A 19,482-nucleotide genomic window follows, 5' to 3' on the forward strand; every position below is an offset into this window, starting at 1 on the left:
GAAAATACTGAATGAAATTCAAAGGACAAGTTTATTATTATCACCATCCAAGTGCTAATTCACTTGGCAGGATATACTCTTTAGCAAAGATTTAAAATTTCCTGCAACCTGTGGAATCTCTGAAAGTAGTATACTCAGCTACTCTTTTTGCTACAAAGCAATTTGAATGCAGGATACTCCTACACTTCACTGGGTTACAGAAAAATTTCCTGAACTTGGGTAAGTACCCACCCCAAAACTATTTCAACTCAAAAAATGAAATGTGAAGGAATAACAAATTTGATAGATACAAATAGAGCCACTAAATAACTCCAGGTGCCTGATTACCAAAGGAAAACTTTTAAATCATAAAAATATGAACACTCCATAATTTTTATCTTTTTTACTCAACTATCAAACTTTTAATTTGACCTGATGGAGAACTGAAATTATCTATTTCTCTTTATTTTGACACTGAGGGGGAAACCATACATCTTTACAGGAACACGTAATAATAATAAGGGTGGTATTTGTTAAGCACTTACTATGTGACAGGCTCTGGGACAAAGCAAATTGGGTTGGACACAGCCCCTGTCCCATATGGGGCTCACAGTCCTAATCCCCATTTTACAGATGATGTAAGTCTCAGAGAAGTTAAGTGACTTGCCCAAGGTCACACATCAGACAAGTGGCAAAGCAGGGATTAGAATCCAGGTCACTGGGACTCCCAGACCCATGCTATCCACTATGCCATGCTGCTTCCCCAGTGGAAAAGCCCTAAATAGTTTACAGTAAATACAAAGAAGTGATGGCAAAATAAAAAACTAAATGGTTCCAACATAAAGCATAACGATTTTTGCCTTTATCAGAGTAAAACAAATACCTCAAGAGTGAGATTTAATCCACCCAACATGCCAGGTCTTTGCTCAAATAACTTTAACTTGAAAGGGTCATAAGAAAAGATAGCTCTTGGACTACTAACCTTATTAAAAAAAAATTGAAAAAAAACCCTTAAATTACAACCTTACTACCAAAGCCCAGATAATGTTAATAATAATGTTGGTATTTGTTAAGCGCTTACTATGTGCAGAGCACTGTTCTAAGCATTGGGGTAGATACAGGGCAATCAGGTTGTCCAGATGCCAATCATAGTGAAATAGTGTTGTGCTGGAAATACGAAAGACTTTGACTTGCACCCTTTGGAAATTATTAAACATTGAGATTCTTAGATTAAAGCAATTTAGGCATATGAACTGTAACCAGACAATTCCATAATGAAAACTGAAAAGCAGTAAAGTTTAAACACTTCAACTACAGTCAGTTCTTCCAAATACTATTTTCCAATCACACTTTTGGGATAATTACATTAAGTACTTTACATGCCAAGAACTGGAATAGATACATGGTTAATGGATCGGACACTGCCCCGTTCCACATGAAGCTCACAATCTCATCCCCATTTACAGATGAAAAAACTGAGCCCCAAAGAGTGACTTGCCCAAGATTGAAGAGCAGGCCAGAGGCAAAAATCTACAACTCAGAACCCAGCTCTCCTGACTCAAAGCAGGCCACACTGTTAATAAGGAATTCTCCCTAACTCTTCACATAACATACTCCTCATTAGAGTATGCAGTTATTAAATGCCAAGGCAAAAATAATACAATATGAGGTATCTGTAACATTACCCTTTTGCTTGCTCCCTAACACTTAGCACAATGCTATGCATACAGAAAGCACTCACTATATGCCACTATATTGACTGGTAAACAAGTTTCTTTGAGAATACAACCAATATTCAAACACAGCAACCAAAATTTTAAATGACTAAAATTTCTTGAAGAGATGGTACTCTTTCTTCATTTGCCTTTCCTCTGTTTGAACTGTGGTTTGTCATTTTCATGCTTTATACCTGAAGATGACCAAATGGCCAAAAAGCATTTTGCTGACAAAGAACAGAGCAAACTAAGGGCAACCCAATCGGCAGGAAAGAGAAAAGCAGCCACAACGCACTTCGGGATCCCCTCCCCTTTCCCCCGCCCGGGCCCTGCAAAGGGATGGTCAGCACACGCTGCCTTCCCAGAAACCAGGACCATCCCCCTCCTCTGCGCCAAAGGGACTCCATCCCATCCTGCCTCTGCCACTCGGGAGGGCACAGCACGAGGTCTCCCAGGAATACTGGTGGCTGCTCTGTCCTGAACTCTGAGCCCCAAGGAACCCAAAATCTTGCTGTTGGCCACAGCACCCTACTGATTTTGTTCTTATTTTGTGTATTTGTGTTGTGTTATATTGTTTCATCATTCCTGATGGGTCTGGGCAATTTCCCAGGAGGACAGGAATAAAAGCTGTTCCCATATGCTCTCAGACTCTTCCACTGCCGCCGAGAAAAACACCATGGCAATTACCACTTTCCCTCCGGCCACCAAGGATCCCTCTGCTCCTGCATGCATTATCGGACACCTCCAGCCCTACCGAGAAAAGTACCTGTGGTAACCGTTCTTGCACCCATCGGAGAAGCCCTTCACAAAATGCTGGGAAGACTGATGGCTAACACAGTGGCTGCGGCAGCTCGAAGCCTGCCCTGAACTTTGAGTCTACCTTGTTTATCTGTGTTGTTTTAATGTTTCATCATTCCTGATGTGTCTGCCTCCAATTCCTTCTCCTCACTTGGACTCTTAGATTGGGAGCCCCATTAAGGAACAGTGACTGCATCTACTTCCTACCTAGAGTATTCTCTCCCAGTGCTTATAAGGCACAGCACTCCGCACAGTAAACATGTAATAAATACTATTACTACTACAGCAGCCTGGCCTAGTGGAAAGAACATGGGCCAGGGAGTCAGAGGACCTGGGTTCTAATCCTGGATCTGCCAAATCCTTGCTCTGTGACCTTGGGCAAGTCGTTTAACTTCTCTGTGCCTCAGTTTCCTCAACTTTAAAATGGAATTCAATACCTGTTCTTCCACCTACTCAGACTGTGAGCCCCATGCAGGGTAGGGACTGTGTCTAATTTGTTCCTACCCCAGCACTCAGAACAGTGTTTGATGCATATAAATGAAAATTTTAAAAAAATGCCCATTATCAGGTGAGAAAGCCAGGGTACAGAGAAATTAAATAAATTGCCCAAGGTCACAGCAGGCAAACGACAGAGCTGGGAATAGAACCCAGGTCCTCTCCCAGACCCATGGTTTTTCCAATAAGCCACACTGCTTATCTTAAACTGTTCTGAGCAGTTTTCCTTTCCGTTTCCTCTCCCTTTAACTTGGCCTTCCCTTCCCCGGCATGCCCACCACCATATTCTTTGCTTTTTTTTTTTTTTTTTAAAGCCAGTGACATCTGACACTGGCACTATCCCAGTACAAGCCACAGACACAGCAGCTCCTTCCTTTCCAACCAGTCCCAACTGTAGTAACTGGGGAACAGAGACAGGCCAGAGCAGGATGAGGGCAACTCTGGGAATGTTGCTGTTGGGACCAGCTGACAGGAAAGTCATGCCGCCCCTTCTCTTTCCCAGTTTATCATCAACAGCTGGAGCAGGGAGATGGGGCTACAATGCAGGAATAAGAAGAGGAAGGGCAGATTCAATGAATGAGTGGTCAGTGGCATTTACAGGATGAGAGAGAGAGGGAAGAGACATGGACTGGTGAGAAAAGAAAAGAAGGAGCCATGTCCAAGGTGCTAAGAGCCAGAAAAGCCACAAGGAATAGAGAAAGGGTTGGGATTTACAGTCAAACTTTTACTTACTCATAAGACTCAGTCTTTATGACTGGTTCTTTGGGAGGAGTACCCCAGAACACAACCAGTCGTGGAGGGCCACATTTTTAAGGAAAATAACCTGGTTGTATTGTGAGACATCTGTACCTGCACATATTTAAAGCAGATGCCCTCACAGTAGGGGGCTGAGGTGGCAAGCACAAAAAAAAAAAAAAAAGCCATCCTTAGTACTCTCTAGTACTTTTCTAAAATACAGTTCTACTCACACTTCTCAACTCCTCTAAAAACCCAATGGAAACTCAATTTTCACTACAGAGAGAAATTCCTGACCATTAGCTTTACAACACTCCTCCTTTCCTATCCTGATTCTTCCACCTATGACTTGACTCACGCCTTCCCTCCTGCCTGGAGTTATGATGTTATGCCCTTGACAAATAATTATGATGTTATTTGTCAAGCACTTACTCTGTGTCAAGTACTGTTCTCAGTGCTGGGGTAGATCCAGGATACTCAGGGAGGACACAGTGCCTGTGCCACATGGAGTCCACAGTCTGAGTAGAAACTCCCTCTCCCATCACAACCTGCCAGACCATCTTCAAAATCTTTTTGAAATCTCACCCCTCCGGAGTCCCAGATCTTAGGAGATATAGTTACTTTTGGCACCCTTAGAGTATGATTCATTATCTTATCGTCCCAGAAATTCAATTCAGTTTTCAATTGCCATGGTCACTGAAAAGAGGAAAAAAAGAAAAAAAAGACCTGTTTTCTTAGAAAAATCCCAACCTAGCCTGGAATCCCCCAAATCTTTGGGGGTCATGGATTTCCTGTGACAGGACCAATGCCCAGAATCATACAATCAACTAGATCTTTGGGATTTTTCCACCGTCAGGTTCTCCATCCTTTTTTTTCTTGGTATTTATGCCCTTACTAGGTGCCAGGCACTGTACTAAGCGCTGGGGTTGATACAAGCTAATCAGGTTGGGCACAGTCCCTGTCCCACATGAGACTCAGTCTCAATCCCCATTTTACAGATGAGGTAACTGAGGCACAGAGAAGTTAAGTGGTTTTTCCAAGGTCACACAACTGACAGAGCCAGGATTAGAACCCAGGTCCTCCTGCCCCCATTCTCTCTATTCATCACTGTTCACTGCGCTCCAATTGCCCAAGGGGGAAAAAAAAAGGTGGGAAGGGCTCTCAGTACCAGACCTCCACCCTACCCCTTCTGATACAGCTCTCAAAGCCCAGTCATTCAGTAGATTTAGTGCAGACTGTAAACTCGTGGGCAGGGAATGTGCCTGACAACTCTTTTATTGTACTCTCCCAAGCACTTAGTACAGTGCTCTCTACATAGTAAGTGCTCAAAAAGTATCATTGATGTAGCAGAAGCCATGATTATGATTATGAAGTAGTAATATCTGCCAAGCACCATTTTTTGTTCCACTATAAGAAATGTGAGCACGTGACAGAATACTAAAGTAGGGCAAACAAACTACCAATTGTTTCAGTCAAAAAAAAATGCGTGGATTTCTTCTCCCACAAATGACTAAGTCCATAATGGATACTTAGAACATTTATGAAGACCAACTTGATAGGGTAAACACTGAACATCATGCCAGTATCACTAAAGATACTGCTTAATTAGCACCATGGTTTCACTTCAGTATTAATTTAAAAGTACTGAAAACATGGAGTGAATTTTTAAGAAGTTCCTGCCAGCTGTCAGCTATTTACTATAAAAAAAAAATGCAGTTTTGAAAGAGTGAAATTTTTCAGGTTAAAATTCTTTTTTTAGAATAAATTTTGTCTGAAAAAATAAACAGTTTGAAATTCACTTTCAGCTCAAGGCTTCTTCCATGACCTCAGTAAGCAATGGACACTACGGTCTCGGGGCCTGAGAAAGTGGTTCTTCTAACTGGAAACAAAATTCTGCAACTGCTAGGAAAATTGAGGCCAAAGACAATACCACCTGCCCACAACAGATGAGAGGATGTTGAGATTAAATGCCTCGCCCCCCCCTCAACCTCCCGAACCATGTGATTTCTAAGTAGGGACTCCTGATTTCACTAATTATTTTATATTAATCTACAATATGCCCCAAATCCATTTCTACTGATTTTGTTCATCTCTGAACATTATTTTAATCTCAAGCATAATGCCTTTTATTTTTTATATTAAGTTATTTTTCTAAATATTTGGCATGTTTCTCCACATATATTGTTCATCTCACTTCTCAAGTAATCACCAACTTCACAGAGATGTTAGTAACCCAATGCTTCCAATTACAAAGCTTAATATTAATATTCCAAAACCTCAATAAAAATACAAAGTTCCTTTATGCTCTACATACTGTTACATTCAGTATCATTAAACTGTTTGTCCAATTTAGACTTAATAACAGCCATCCCGTCCTCCTAAATTACCGGTAGCGGGTTGACTCATTGTGAACACTCTTCACACCTCTGATTTCCTCTACCTGACTTTATCATGTTTTAATAAGTTCACCTTTCTTTAAAGTTGATTCAAAACTTCTTAATCCTAAAACTTTAGCTGGGGTGGAGAGATAACTTCTTGGTCTGTTCAGCATCTTGCAAGATGTACTGGACTAACTAAAGTGTCAAATAATATCAGCTGTATCCCCAGCTCGAATATAACCTGGGGTGGCTAGAATCTGGGGTGTGTATCAAGCCGTAAAAGCTGTATCCTCCAGTTGTTATCATGGAGTGACTGTTATATCCTTTGTAACCTGACAAAGACTATAAAACCAGAGTGGCCTTATTTCCAGAATGTATTATCATGCAGTAACCTGAAGTGTGTTTGTATTAAAAGGACCTTAGGGTAAAAGGATTATATGTTTATATTTAAAACACAATTACCCATTCATTAGAGACCAATCACCTGTTCAAAAACAGATTATCAAACACTAGTAGTACAAGACTACAGGGGCAGAATTTGCAGTGCTAGATATTCATTAACACTTATTCTCAAGTTAGCTTAAGTCATTTAACTGACCTGACTACTGTATCGGCTTTATCACTGTCCCCTGCCTCCAATTTCTCCACTCACTAGTTCATACTTCAACTGCCTGGGATCATTTTTCTAAAAACATCATTCCGCACATCTCCCAAGCCACAAAAACCCCAGATGCTTACCCATTCCTCACCACAGGCTTTAAGGAGCTCCATCAGCTCTCTCAGCTGAATTTTCCACTCTCTCCCTCCACTAAACCCCAACTCACATACTCCGTTCTTCTCAAGCTCACCTATTTATTGTGCCTCATTCTCATCTCTTCCACCTCTGATGCCTTGCTGATGCCTCTTTTTGCCTGGAACACTAACTCCAGCCTTTCAAATCCACTCAGACCACAGATCTTCCCCTCTTCCAAGGAAATCTGAAGGCCCACCTCCTCCAGATTTTTCCCTAATAATTTTTCTTTTCCCAGGCCATATCCTCAAATGAGGTAAGTGGTTTGGTACAACCTCTGTGCTTATGCACTTGCAACCAGCAGTAGCACTTCTGCATGTGTCAATGTACACACTCATCCATACATCCCTTTCCATTCTCTTCTTCCTCTTCTCTCCGTAATTTATATTGTGGTTGTGTCCCCGGCTAGACTGTAAGATCTCTGATGACACACCTCGTGTTCTAACTCTACTGCACTCTCCCAAGCTCTTAGAATAGGGTTTGGCACACAGTAAACACTCAGATACTACTGTCTGATGTAGCTCATAATTTAACTTTCTGAGACTGAAATCTCTGTAAGAGAACAGTATTCCAGTCAACTAATATTTATAATGCAGCCTTGATTACCCACCTGATTTGACAGTGCTCTCTTCTACATCTTACTATCATTTGTCTGAATGGATTCAATAGCCATCCAGAATGCTCCAGAGCTTAACACCCTTTCCCAAAATACAGCTGCAAACTGAGGTTGCCAAATGGCACTACAGCTGGCCCAGCATCAAATGACAGAGTGAACGCACGCAGGCATGTGTGTGTGCGCGTGTATATATATATATATATATCTATATATTTTTTAGGTGCTTGAATTACATATACTCTCTTGGTCCATGTTACAATACACTGCCACCAGGAAGGTCATAATCTTTCATGAAACAAAACCAACACAAGTAGTTATTAATGCATATACAGTATTTGATTAAAAATGCACCCATTACCTGGAGGTACCTAGACATATATAAATTATATTGAAATCATAATTGCTAGCATATAAACTGGTAATAAAAATAGCTCCAAGGTTTGTGGGCAGTGTAAAAGAGTATTCTTTCAGTTTTCTGACTCATAATGCCTTACCCCTTGGCTATGAGAGACCCATTTGCCACTTCACTGATTTGGCAAAACCTTTTAACTTAATACACTGAACTTGAACTGTCCTCCCCAAGCACCTTACAGGTCATATTTGAAAGGAGAGGGGTGGGTGGTTAAGGGAAGTAAAAGGAAGAGAAATACCAGAGGTTGATCAGTGGCTTTCCAAATAGGTGTACCCCACTTAGATAAGCATTATCCTGCCTTTCCACTGTCAATTCTGTCATGCTTATACATACATGACCAACCTTCAAAGAGGCTTCTCACCACAAAGGAAGCTGTTCAGGTGTTAAAAATGTAGATTACTACAATCAACAGTGCAAAGCAAAAAACTCAATTTCATTTACAGCTTAACTAGAATTTGTACTTCTTAGTGCCCTCAAGGAACTAGGGAGAAAAAACAATCACCTTGAGAGGTCTGTCCATGACAAGTCAGATCTCAGATAAATCTTAAAGAGTATGATTGACTCTAGAAAGTGTGGCATAAGCAAGAGGAAGACAACTTATTCTGTCCAAATTATCTCTTCTATCTCCCCACATTCCTATACAAGATGGCTCTTAACCTGCTTGAACTCCTAAATTCCCCACCATACCCAGGGTCTCCTGAATTGAAATCCATCAGTAACTCCCACCACCACCCCCACAACCTTCCTCAAGGTAGAGAAGGGCGACCAAATGTTTCTAAAGGCCCACTCTAGTCCCATCTCTCTGACTGTGGGATTCAGGTAGTCAATAGGCCAGAAGCAGAGTTCTGCCTACTTGGGACCAAGAAACAGAGCTGCTGGTCAGTGGGTGGAAGGAGGCTTCCGCTAGCTCCCAGAAGGCATTATACTGTTGAAATGCTACTTTCCCTGATGCCTCCCACTTTTCTTCTTACTTTTCCCCATTAGGTATAGTGTGTACCTGGCGTTACAACTAAGTTACTTGAATGGAATGCTGCACTTAAGAAACAAGGCAAATTACCAAATTTGAATCAGGAGTATTACATTAAAAAAAATTAAAGCTTTCTCTAAAAGGTGCATAGAAAGTAAGAACATAAGGTAATTGCCACTATTTAACTCAGCACTAGTCAGGCTCTGATTCCTCTGAGCATTCAGTTCTGAACTACTGAACTTACAGATGACCAATTAGAGAAGTGGACAGGATTTAGAGAGCCAGACAGTTATGGTTAAAACATAAATCTTGACTAAAGAAACTAATTATTTAGCTTGAATATGAGAAAACTGTGGAGTGACAGAACGGTCTTCAGGAAATACACTCAAATAGTTATCAAACAAAGAAGGTCCACCAATTGCTCTTCTCCAGATCAAGGGGAAATGGCTGATGTTACAGAACGATAGATTCAATTCAAAACAAGGAAGAAGTTCAAGATAGAGTTCTTAAAAAACAGTGGAATGAGTTTGATAGTAGGGTGTGCAATCTCCTCTTGAGGTTTTAGGAAAAAAAGGCCAGATTCATAACTGCCTATACCTGTCCATGTTTAGGGATTGTTAATGCTTTCAAAATGCAGAGATCTCTGGTGCTTTCAGGATGTACTTATTAATTGGCCTTTTAGAAATAGATGTAGATCCACATGGACTATATAGTTTAAATTTATTTAGAGTTCTCAAATGAGCCTAAACACAGTCTCAATGATTTTCAGTAGCTTTAAATGCTTATCCACTGGACTTTTTTTCATTTTTTTTTTTTTTAGAGTAGCACCATACCTATCCTTTTTGCAAAGCAGGCTCAGAAACTAAATGAAATTACTGAAAATAACAGGTAATTATTTGCCTGAATTACCTTTTATTTAGGCTCCTTGTTTACAAAATGGCATCTAGGAAAGTAGGCAGAAAGCCACCCTGAGAAATACCTACAACCAAGTAGTTGCCTTACTTGAGTAAATTCCTAGAGCCCAAAAGTCTGTAACTCTCTAAGACAATTTTAAGTTAAACCTTTCATCTAGCACCATAATGGCAATGTACATGAGCCAAACACTGATGTCTTGATTAATCTTAAGTGCCTTAGGTCAATTAGAAAAATGAACCATCTCAACACCTAAGTACTCCTCCTTCTTCTTAATCAGAAACCTCACCTCTTCCACAAAGCTTCCCCAAGTATTTGCAAGATCTGGGCCCACCCTTATCCTTCCTATGTCATAAGCATAAATAGCTGATGCACTACAAGTGACAATTTAATATATTCTGTTTATCGATCTTCTCCAAGTACAGTCTTGTGCAAGACTGTGGCATTTGTTTTAAAATATAAACTTCTAGAAGACAAAGATCAAAGCACTTGCAATGCACTGTGGCTTGGAGGGTGATAGGAGGCTACCACACATGTGGGCTACTGTTAGGATTATGTTATGATGACTTGTGACACTTCAAGTGTCTGAAGAGACACAGCAGCAACTCTGTCCCAAAACTTGAATAGCAGATTTGTAACTGTCTTTAATCCTTAAATGTAGAAAAAACTTTTAAACTAAATTAACTTTACCAGGTGTCAAACTTTTCATTGTGTGAGAGAGGGAGAAAAGAAAATATAAATTTTAAAGGGGCAGGAGGAGGGGTGAAAAGAGAGGTGAGGACTACAGGGGAAGATGGGCTTCAAAGACACAGTAGCCCAGAAAGCCACCATTTGGTGTTTTTTTTGTTGTTTTTTTTTTGTTTTTAAACAGCCCTGACTGGAAGCTCTCAAGTTTTGACAAAGAATTGGATGACAGACCCTGAGAATCAGCAATCACCCTCACTGCCCCCATGATGTAGGCACCCCTATGAACTTCACAATAACTAGATTGCTAAGATCAGTGGAAGTGTTCTTTCTATTTAAATTCAGGGCAAAGAGCAGTACACTTTACCTTATGTCTTAAATTCAGTAGCGCAAAAAATCTGAAGTAGTACATTCAGAAAATGTGCTCTTGAGTTAAGGTTATTGACATTACAAATATTTACTGCCATGAGGAAAAAAAAGGCAGATCAAACTTGAACATTTGGGCAGTCAAACAACTGAACTGAAGTAGGGGGCTGAGGGAAAGAATGACCATCCTGTAGCTAAAGGATGCATCACCCCTCGAGGTCTTCATTACTGGAGTGGCCGGAAAAGGATGTGTCCCTGACATAATTCAGACCTCCTGGCTGGCACCACTTCTTGGGAATCCAGAGTGGGTGATGCAGCCCACAGGGCCTCTGTTTACTAGTACTACGAGAAGCAGCATGGCTTAATGGAAAGAGCACGGGCTTGGGAGTCAGAGGTCATGGGTTCCAATCCCAGCTCCGCTGCTGGTCAGCTGTGTGACCTTGGGCAAGTCACAACTTCTCTGTGCCTTAGTTACCTCACCTGTAAAATGGGGACTGTGAGCCCTAAGTGGGACAACCTGATTACCTTGTATCTATCCCAGCACTTGGAACAGTGCTTGGCATGGCACATAGTAAGAGCTTAACAAATACCAACATTATTATTATTATTATTACTAGTATACCAAGAAAGTTTAAAAAACATTTCCAGGAGCACATGCACACCCCAGACCTTCCCCCTGGCCCCGCCCAAGTGCCATAGCAGCATGCTAGGAACTGGAGCTGCCAAACCAGAAGGAAGGATTTATTAGCTACCACATGCATTTCAATAAACCACCTGGACCCAATGGGCATTTGTTAGATCCACGGTAATAAACACCAAGCACTATAGTGGAGGTGCGTGATAGTCATTAAAAGCACATAAGTGAAACACACTGCCCAACCTCTAGGAGAGAGGTGTCCAGAGTATATGCCCTTTCAGAGCTATAAACCCCGCTCATCACAGGAATAGAGGACAGGTGAAAGAGAAGTGAAACTTCTGCTAGTTTTATGAGCATTCCTGGCCCACCACAGGCTTTCATACCCAGATGTGGCCTCAAGCCAAAATGCTTGTCCACTCTGCTTTAAGTAGCATTTGCAACACATTAATCCAATATAGGGTCCTCAGCCAAGAGATCTATTCATATCTACAAATGATGCACCTACAAAATTAAAATATTACCAATTTAAATGAACAATCTACCATGTTCATTTTTTTAATGGAAAACAAAGTATTCCCTTAGGATTTAACTAGTTAGCTCAAGTAATTTTCTCTAAGATTTCCTTCACTATTAAAGATTGATCTTTCCAGGTATTCACAGCCACCTGTTTACTTCCACATGAAGACTACCAACCTAATTAAATGTATTTATTAAGTCAAAGGTATTTGAGACCTTACTGTGTTCAGAGCACTGTACTAAGCACTTAGGAGAGGACAATATAGAGTTGGTAGAAATGTTCCCTGTCCACTAGGAGCTTAGAGTTTTATAAGGAGAAATAGAATTCCTCTGGACTGTAAACTCGTTATGGGCAAGGGAATGTCCCTGCTAATACTGTTGTACTTTACTCCCCCAAATGCTTAGTTCAGTGCTCTGCACACACTAAGCAATTAATAAATAACACTGTTTGAATATACAAAAATTTCCAAAAGGCACATGAGTGCTCTGGGGGCTTAGGGAAAGGTGGATACCAAGTGCCCACAGGATACAAATCCAAATGTATAGGCAAATCGGAAGGGAAAGGGAGTCAGGGAAAGAGGGCTTAATAAGGGAAGGTCTCTTGGAGGATATATGACCTTAGTGAAGGTTTTGAAAATGGGGAGAGCAGTGGCCTGGCATATGTGGAAGGGAAGGGAGTTTCAGGCCAGAGGGAGGAACTGTGAAAGGGGTTGGGGGTGAGATAGGTACAATGGAGTGTACTGGCGCCAGAAGAGCGAAGTGTGCAGTGTAGGCTGTAGCAGAAGATCAGTGAGAAAAGGTAGGAGGGGGCAAGGTGACTGAGTGCTTTAAAGCTGATGGTAAGGTGTGAGGTGGAAGTGAATGGGCAATGAACAGAGGTTCTTGAGTGGGGAGACGTGGAGTGAATTTTTTTTGTTTTAGAAAAATGATCTGGAAGCAAAGTATGGACTGGAGTTGGTGGCGGGGGGGAGAGAGAAACTGGAAGGTTAGCAATAATAATGATGGTGTTTGTTCAGCGTTAAGTGCCAAACGCCGTTCTAAGCGCTGGGGTAGATACAAGGTAATCAGGTGGTCCCACGTGGGGCTCACAGTCAATCCCCATTTTACAGTTGAGGTACCTGAGGCACAGAGAGGTTAAGTGACATGCCCAAGGTCACACAGACAAGTGGAGGAGCCAGAATTAGAACCCATGACCTCTAACTCCCAAGCCCATGCTCTTTCCACTGGTGGGATAGGATAAATGCTTGTCCTGGCAGAGCAGGCAGCAGTTTGGACTGGGAGGAAAGGGCAGCTTTTAGCTATGTTGTAAGGCAGAATCGACAGGATTTGGTGACAGATCAAATAGGTGGGTTGCATGAGACAGAGAAGAGTCAAGGTTACAGGCTTGGAGACGGGGAGGAGAGTGGTACTGTCTACAGTGAGGGGAAAGGTGGGGGAAAGACGAGGTTTGAGTGGGAAGATAAGGGGTTCTGTTATTTTTTGAGGTGAAGAAATGAAGAATCCAACTGAGAACACTCAAGATGACTAGCCATCCCTCCTGGTGAACATAAAGTCCTTAAGCCACATTTTATTTCAGTATTAATGACACCAACATTGGAGCCTCCAATGCTACTTTATGAAGAACCCATGCTCAAAGATGGCAGGTTTTTGGGTTTTTTTCTGCTAAGGGTCTACCCTAGGATTCAAGCAAGTGAAATGGTCTGACAAAATAATGTGCTAATATTAACAGTTCTAATTATTCAGTTTTTTCTGTTATGAAATCATTTCTAATGTACTTGTGATGCACTTACTATATGCCTAACACTGTAGTAAGCACTGAGAAGATACAAGACAATGAGGCCGGAAAGAGTCCCTGTCTGTCCCATATGAAGCTCACAGTTTAAGCAAGAGGAATAGGGAATGTGTCTACCAACTCTATTGTACTGTACACTCCCTAGCACTTAGCACAGTGCTCTGCACCCAGTTTGTGTTCAGTAGATACCACTGATTGATTGTATTTAATCTCCATTTTACAGATGAGGAAGCTGAGGCACAGTAATTTGCCCAAGGTCACATACCAGTGCTCTGCACATAGTAAGCGCTCAATAAATACGACTGAATGAACGAATACCAAACAAGTGGCAGAGCTGGGGTTAGAGCCCACATGCCCTGAATCCCAGGCCTATGTTCTTTCCACTAGGCTAAATATCTTAATTGTGGTAGACAACATAACACTACAAAAATGGAGGATATATTTAGTGGCCTCTCCCAAACCTTCACCTTAGTACAAAACAGGTGATTCCTTTAAAACCTCACACATATAAGGTTAAACTTTAAATGAGCTGCTCTATGCATATATTCAGGGTTTATTGCACACTGCCATAAACAAGTCCCTAAGTAGGGGACCCTTATGAAACATCTGAAACAATTAAAAACCTAAAATTATGAAAGTTAATATTCTACACTAAAAAAGGGACAGAGTTAAATGAACGTCATCAAAAATGCAGGTAACCGTATATGCTTGGGTTTAGCTCTAACCTCACAGAGTCACATATCCAAGTTGTTGAGCTACCCTTATTTTCCTGGATTACCCCAACTGGCTATTATTCAGGTAACACAGATTTCTGGATCACTGAATTCCTACTCAAAGAGAAACTGAACTAATGGTAGACATAAATGAATAAATGGGACCTGCTGTTCATTAAGACTTACTAAACTGTGTCCAGATAAGTTTTTTTTTTAAGACTTTTAAAAGAAATGGCAAGGGACCCAGATAATGTGAAGCAACATGAGGAAATGTTTTCAGAACCCATACCATGAGTACTTTCTTCAAATGCCCACATCTTCATTTGTTAGACTTGACTGAATTTTAGGTCGAGACTATGTTACCTTCAAAATGTATTAAAAGGCAGCTGAACAAAAGATTATAAACAAAATAAAGATTACAAAATAACTGAAGATCTTGATCTCTTATTTTGCAGTTAAAATTAAAGTGGATCTTCCCTCCAATTTTTGAATTTCAAACACAAAAAAGTTAGCTTTCCTATTTCTTTCTCACTCCTTCTGTTCCAATAAGCCCCTACTCAGAACTCTTCTGATGAGCCAATTTTTTTTTTTTTAATGTCCACAAATACCCTGATTATTAATAAAGTAAGAAATAAAAACATTGGCTTCGTCAAAATGTTTTCTTTCTGTCACTGTTCTGGTTAATTTTTTTTTAATAAATCATTACTAGTTAGTGGTCAGTTAAATTGAGTCCATTAATAAATCAAAGTTTCAGTGAGCAAAACTAGGAAAAAAGTTAAAATTACTCACCACCATCCCTCTCTCTAACTCTTTGAGTATGCACGTTTTTTGCCTTACTGTGGCCCGTCGTGTCACTGTATTTGTTTTCGGGGCTATCAGATCGCCGCAACATTTTATTTGGCGGTGAAGGATCAGCAGCGTCTCGCATCTTTTCATGTCGGTGATCACCACTACTGGGGTGACTCTTTGATGAATACTTAAGGGCCTGTAAAACATCATTAAAAAAAGAACCTTCACGTTGACCTCAAATTATTACTTTCGACTGTATCACCATCTAGTTTACCGTTTTGCTAAATTGGTTGAATGTTTACAATACAATGAACTCAGTTTGCTACTGTTTTTCAAGTCAGTTACTTACCTTTTGTGAATACGGTTCCTCAGAATAGCTACCTATATTTTGTCTTCAATGGACATTACATAGTTTTAAGACATTCTGAATATTTTCATCTCCTGGACAACCACTGTTCTCACTGAAAAAAGCTTTCCTTCAACCCACTCCATTATTTTTGGTAATACAATGAGATATCTACAATTCAGCGGTGTCTTTTCAAAAACACAGAAAAATTGCAGAGCAAAAGTTTTTGCCAGCAATTTTGGCATGACAACTGCTAAATTTGGAATTGTATTTCATTCAATGAAAACACTTTGGGCTAGCTCCACTCTCCCTTGCATTTATAAAAATAGCTTAAAAGCAATACAGTTAGTAAAAGGTAAACTAAAATGAAGAGGATAATTTCAATAAAGTGTTTAACTTGGGAGAGGCCAAATGATCACTTCAAGTAACCCTAGCACTTAGAAACAGTCACTTACATGCTTAGCCCTTGTGCGTGTGTGTGCGTGTAAATATATATACACTTATGTTATTTGTGCCCTCTTTAGGGGTAACAATTTTTGTTTCTCCCACCCTCCTTACAGTAGAAAGCTCCAGGTGGGCAGAGAACACGTGGCTTTGTTACTCTGTTCTTCCCAAGTGTTTAGTATAATGTATGGCACCAGGTGGTTGCTCAATAGATGCTAATACTATTACTAGGCCCCCCTCCCCCCCGCCCCACCAAAACCAAAAAACACACCCCAAAAGAAGACCACCACACACTGAATTGAATTAGCAGGCTACAAACTCGCTCTTTCCCCGTTTTCTTTAAGAGCTAGATTTGGATAGTATTTATTCCACAGCAACTGACGTCTGACAGCTGTCTTCCACTTATCAGATTCTGCTTCTATAAAGTCACCATTCAAAAGAAAGGGGATGAAACAGAAAAACACTTCACTCGGAATTTCATTAATACTTAACTTGGCAACCTATACCTGCTCCACAGAAAGTGAGTGAACTCGACGCACACTCCAAAAAAAAAAGAAAAATCAGATTTTCAAGGCACCCGCCACCCAACCCCGCGGGGTAACCCTTGTAATAATGTTGGTGTTTGTTAAGCGCTGTGTGCCGAGCACTGTTCTAAGCGCTGGGGGTAGATACGGGGTAAAGAGGCGGTCCCACGTGGGGCTCACGGTCTTCATCCCCGTTTTACGGAGGAGGGAAGTCAAGTCACTTGCCCCAAGTCACACAGAGTTGACAAGCGGCGGGGCCGGGGTGAGAACCGACTGCCGACGGAGGTGTCCGAGTGGCCCAGGGAACGAAATCCCCTTATTTTGAAAGCGTTTGCGGGAGGGAGGGAGGTTGGGGCGACGGCCCTTATGGTGGTCGAAGCATTGGCGGCTGAGGTTAGGATGGGGGGGGGGGGGGGGCGTGCACGGTGCCCCCCCCCCGTCGCCGAACCCCTAAAACGTCCAGGCCTCAAGCATCCCCCCCGCCCCGTCTCGGCGCCCCCGTTCTCGAGTGTGTCCGGCCGGGCCTGCAAACGTGGGGCCGAAATGTCGGCGGGCTCGGGGCTCGGCCTGGAAAGCGGGGCCGGAACGAGACCGGGCTGGTTTGGGGCCTAGTGCGGCCGCCGAAGCCTGAGCTCGAGTAGTCGTCCCTCACCCTCCCTCCCTCCATTCCTCCCTCCCGCTCCCTCCCCTCGCCCCTTCCCGCGGGGTGCGGGGGGCCCGGCCGGTACCTGGTACGGTTGCGAGTCGCCCCTCCGGTCGTGACAGCTGAAAAACAGGAAGAGGGACGGCGATATGAGCAGGCTGGGCGCCGCCGACGGGCTTCCCCACGCCCCCCCCACCCCCCCTCCACCACCACCACAGCCTCGGCCTTCCCCGCTCCCGGGCCCGACGGCCCCCCAACCCCCGGCGATGGCGGCGGCCCGGGGAGGACGGAGCCGGGACGACGGGGCCCGTCCGCGGCCCTCCCTGCCGCCGCCCTCTTCCCCTCCGCCCGGCCGGGATCGGGGTTAACAACAAAAATGGCGGATTCGGCAGCGCTGGCCCGAGAGGAGGAACCCCCACCCCCCCCACCACACACACACACACCTTCCGGCCCCGGCGGGGAGACAGAGCGACATTTACCCATCACTGAGTCTCTGCTGTTTCCTCGCATACATTACCATCAATGCCCGGCCTGTGTGTGTGTGTCGTGGGGCGGGGGGAGAGGGGCCGCGGGGGGCGGGCGGGAGCCGCGGCGGCGGCGGCGGCACCACCTCAGCGAGAGTCGGCGCGGCTCCGTTACTGGCGCCAGCGCTGCCGGGCCATGTCCCTCCACCGGCGCCCCCCCACTCTCGCACTCTCTCTCTCACAGACACACACCCTTCCAAACACACACACACACACGGAGCGGGGGCAGCGGCGCTGACTACACAGCGGCAGCAGCGAGCGGGGGAAGATGACGCGACCGGTTGGGCCCCGCGGAGCGTGACTGTTTCTTCTTCTTCTTCTTCTTCTTCCTCCTCCTCCTCCTCCCCCCGCCGCCTCCTCCTCCTCCTCCCGCCGCCGCTACCGCCGCTCCTCCAACTACATCCGGGCAACTCGGACGCCACCGCCTTCGGAACACATCGGCTATTTCCGCCGCCGCCGCGCCCCTCCTTTCTCGTCGCCCCCCCCCCTTCCCTTTCCTCCTTCCCCTTCCTCGCTCCCCCTCCCCTCTTCCTCTCTCTCTCTCCCGCCCCCTCTTCACTCTCTTCTTCTCCTCCCTCCCTCCTCGCGACGCCGCTTTCGATAGGCCTCGGCTATCTCCGCCCCGCCTTTCGGAAAGGCTCGGCCATTTCCGTAGGCCTCGCCGTTCGCCTTTCGGCTCCTTCCGGTCTCGCGCTCGACGCCCCCCCACCTCGCGCGCGCGCTGGGCCTCTTCGGGAGGGAAGCGCGCGAAGCGGCCAGGGCCTAGTTCGGTCCCCCGAGGGAGGGGCGACCCCACCTCCCTTGACCTCCATTCAATAGTAGTTACAATAATAATAATAATAAATAATAATGATATCGTCAGCCGAAGACTTTGGGCAAATCACTTCACTTCTCTGTGCCTCAGTTCCCTCCTCTGTAAAAGGGGCATGAAGACTGTGAGCCCCACGTGGGGCAACCTGAGCACCTTGTAATAATAATAATAATAATAATGTTGGTATTTGTTAAGCACTTACTGTGTGCAGAGCAATGTTCTCAGCACTGGCGTAATAATAATAATGTTAGTATTTGTTAAGCCCTTATTATGTGCAGAGCAATGTTCTAAGCACTGGCGTAATAATAATAATGTTGGTATTTGTTAAGCGCTTACTATGTGCAGAGCAATGTTCTAAGCACTGGCGTAATAATAATAATGTTGGTATTTGTTAAGCGCTTATGTGCAGAGCAATGTTCTAAGCACTGGGGTAATAATAATGATAATGTTAGTATTTGTTAAGCGCATACTATGTGCAGAGCACTGTTCTAAGCACTGGGGTGGTAATAATGTTGGTATTTGTTAAGCACTTACTATGTGCAGAGCACGGTTCTAAGCACTGGGGAAATAATAATAATAATGTTGGTATTAAGCGCTTACTATGTGCAGAGCACTGTTCTAAGCACTGGCGTAATAATGTTGGTATTTGTTAAGCGCTTACTATGTGCAGAGCACTGTTCTAAGCACTGGGATAGATACAGGGTCATCAGGTTGTCCCACATGAGGCTCACAGTTAATCCCCATTTTACAGATGAGGTAACTGAGGCACCGAGAAGTGAAGTGACTTGCCCACAGTCAGCTGCCAAGTGGCAGAGTTGGGATTCGAACCCATGACCTCTGACTCCAAAGCCCGGGCTCTTTCCACTAAGACACACTGCTTCTCTATCTGTATCCTC

At 43.5% G+C, this 19,482-nt stretch overlaps 1 protein-coding gene across 10 annotated transcripts in view; it reads right to left on the bottom strand.

The window, feature by feature from the left end:
• WAC (WW domain containing adaptor with coiled-coil) overlaps positions 1-17,819 on the bottom strand; it is a 65,272-nt gene extending 47,453 nt beyond the window's left edge. For 2 of the 10 annotated variants that reach the window (XM_039913920.1, XM_029078039.2), the window contains exons 1-3: positions 17,731-17,818; positions 17,337-17,373; positions 15,295-15,490 (exon numbers count right to left, since the gene is read on the bottom strand). In XM_039913920.1, coding sequence (XP_039769854.1) covers positions 15,295-15,490; positions 17,337-17,373; positions 17,731-17,771 — 274 coding nt within the window. In that variant the 5' untranslated portion in view covers positions 17,772-17,818. Of the gene's footprint in view, positions 1-15,294; positions 15,491-16,355; positions 16,503-16,575; positions 16,616-17,336; positions 17,374-17,694 lie in introns of those variants that run through there. The other 8 variants (XM_029078043.2, XM_029078046.2, XM_029078040.2 and 5 more) reach the window with 7 other exon arrangements.
• Positions 17,820-19,482: the final 1,663 nt, after the last annotated feature.

Source organism: Ornithorhynchus anatinus, chromosome 13 (assembly GCF_004115215.2).
Source record: "Ornithorhynchus anatinus isolate Pmale09 chromosome 13, mOrnAna1.pri.v4, whole genome shotgun sequence".
Taxonomy (NCBI): Eukaryota; Metazoa; Chordata; class Mammalia; order Monotremata; family Ornithorhynchidae; genus Ornithorhynchus; species Ornithorhynchus anatinus.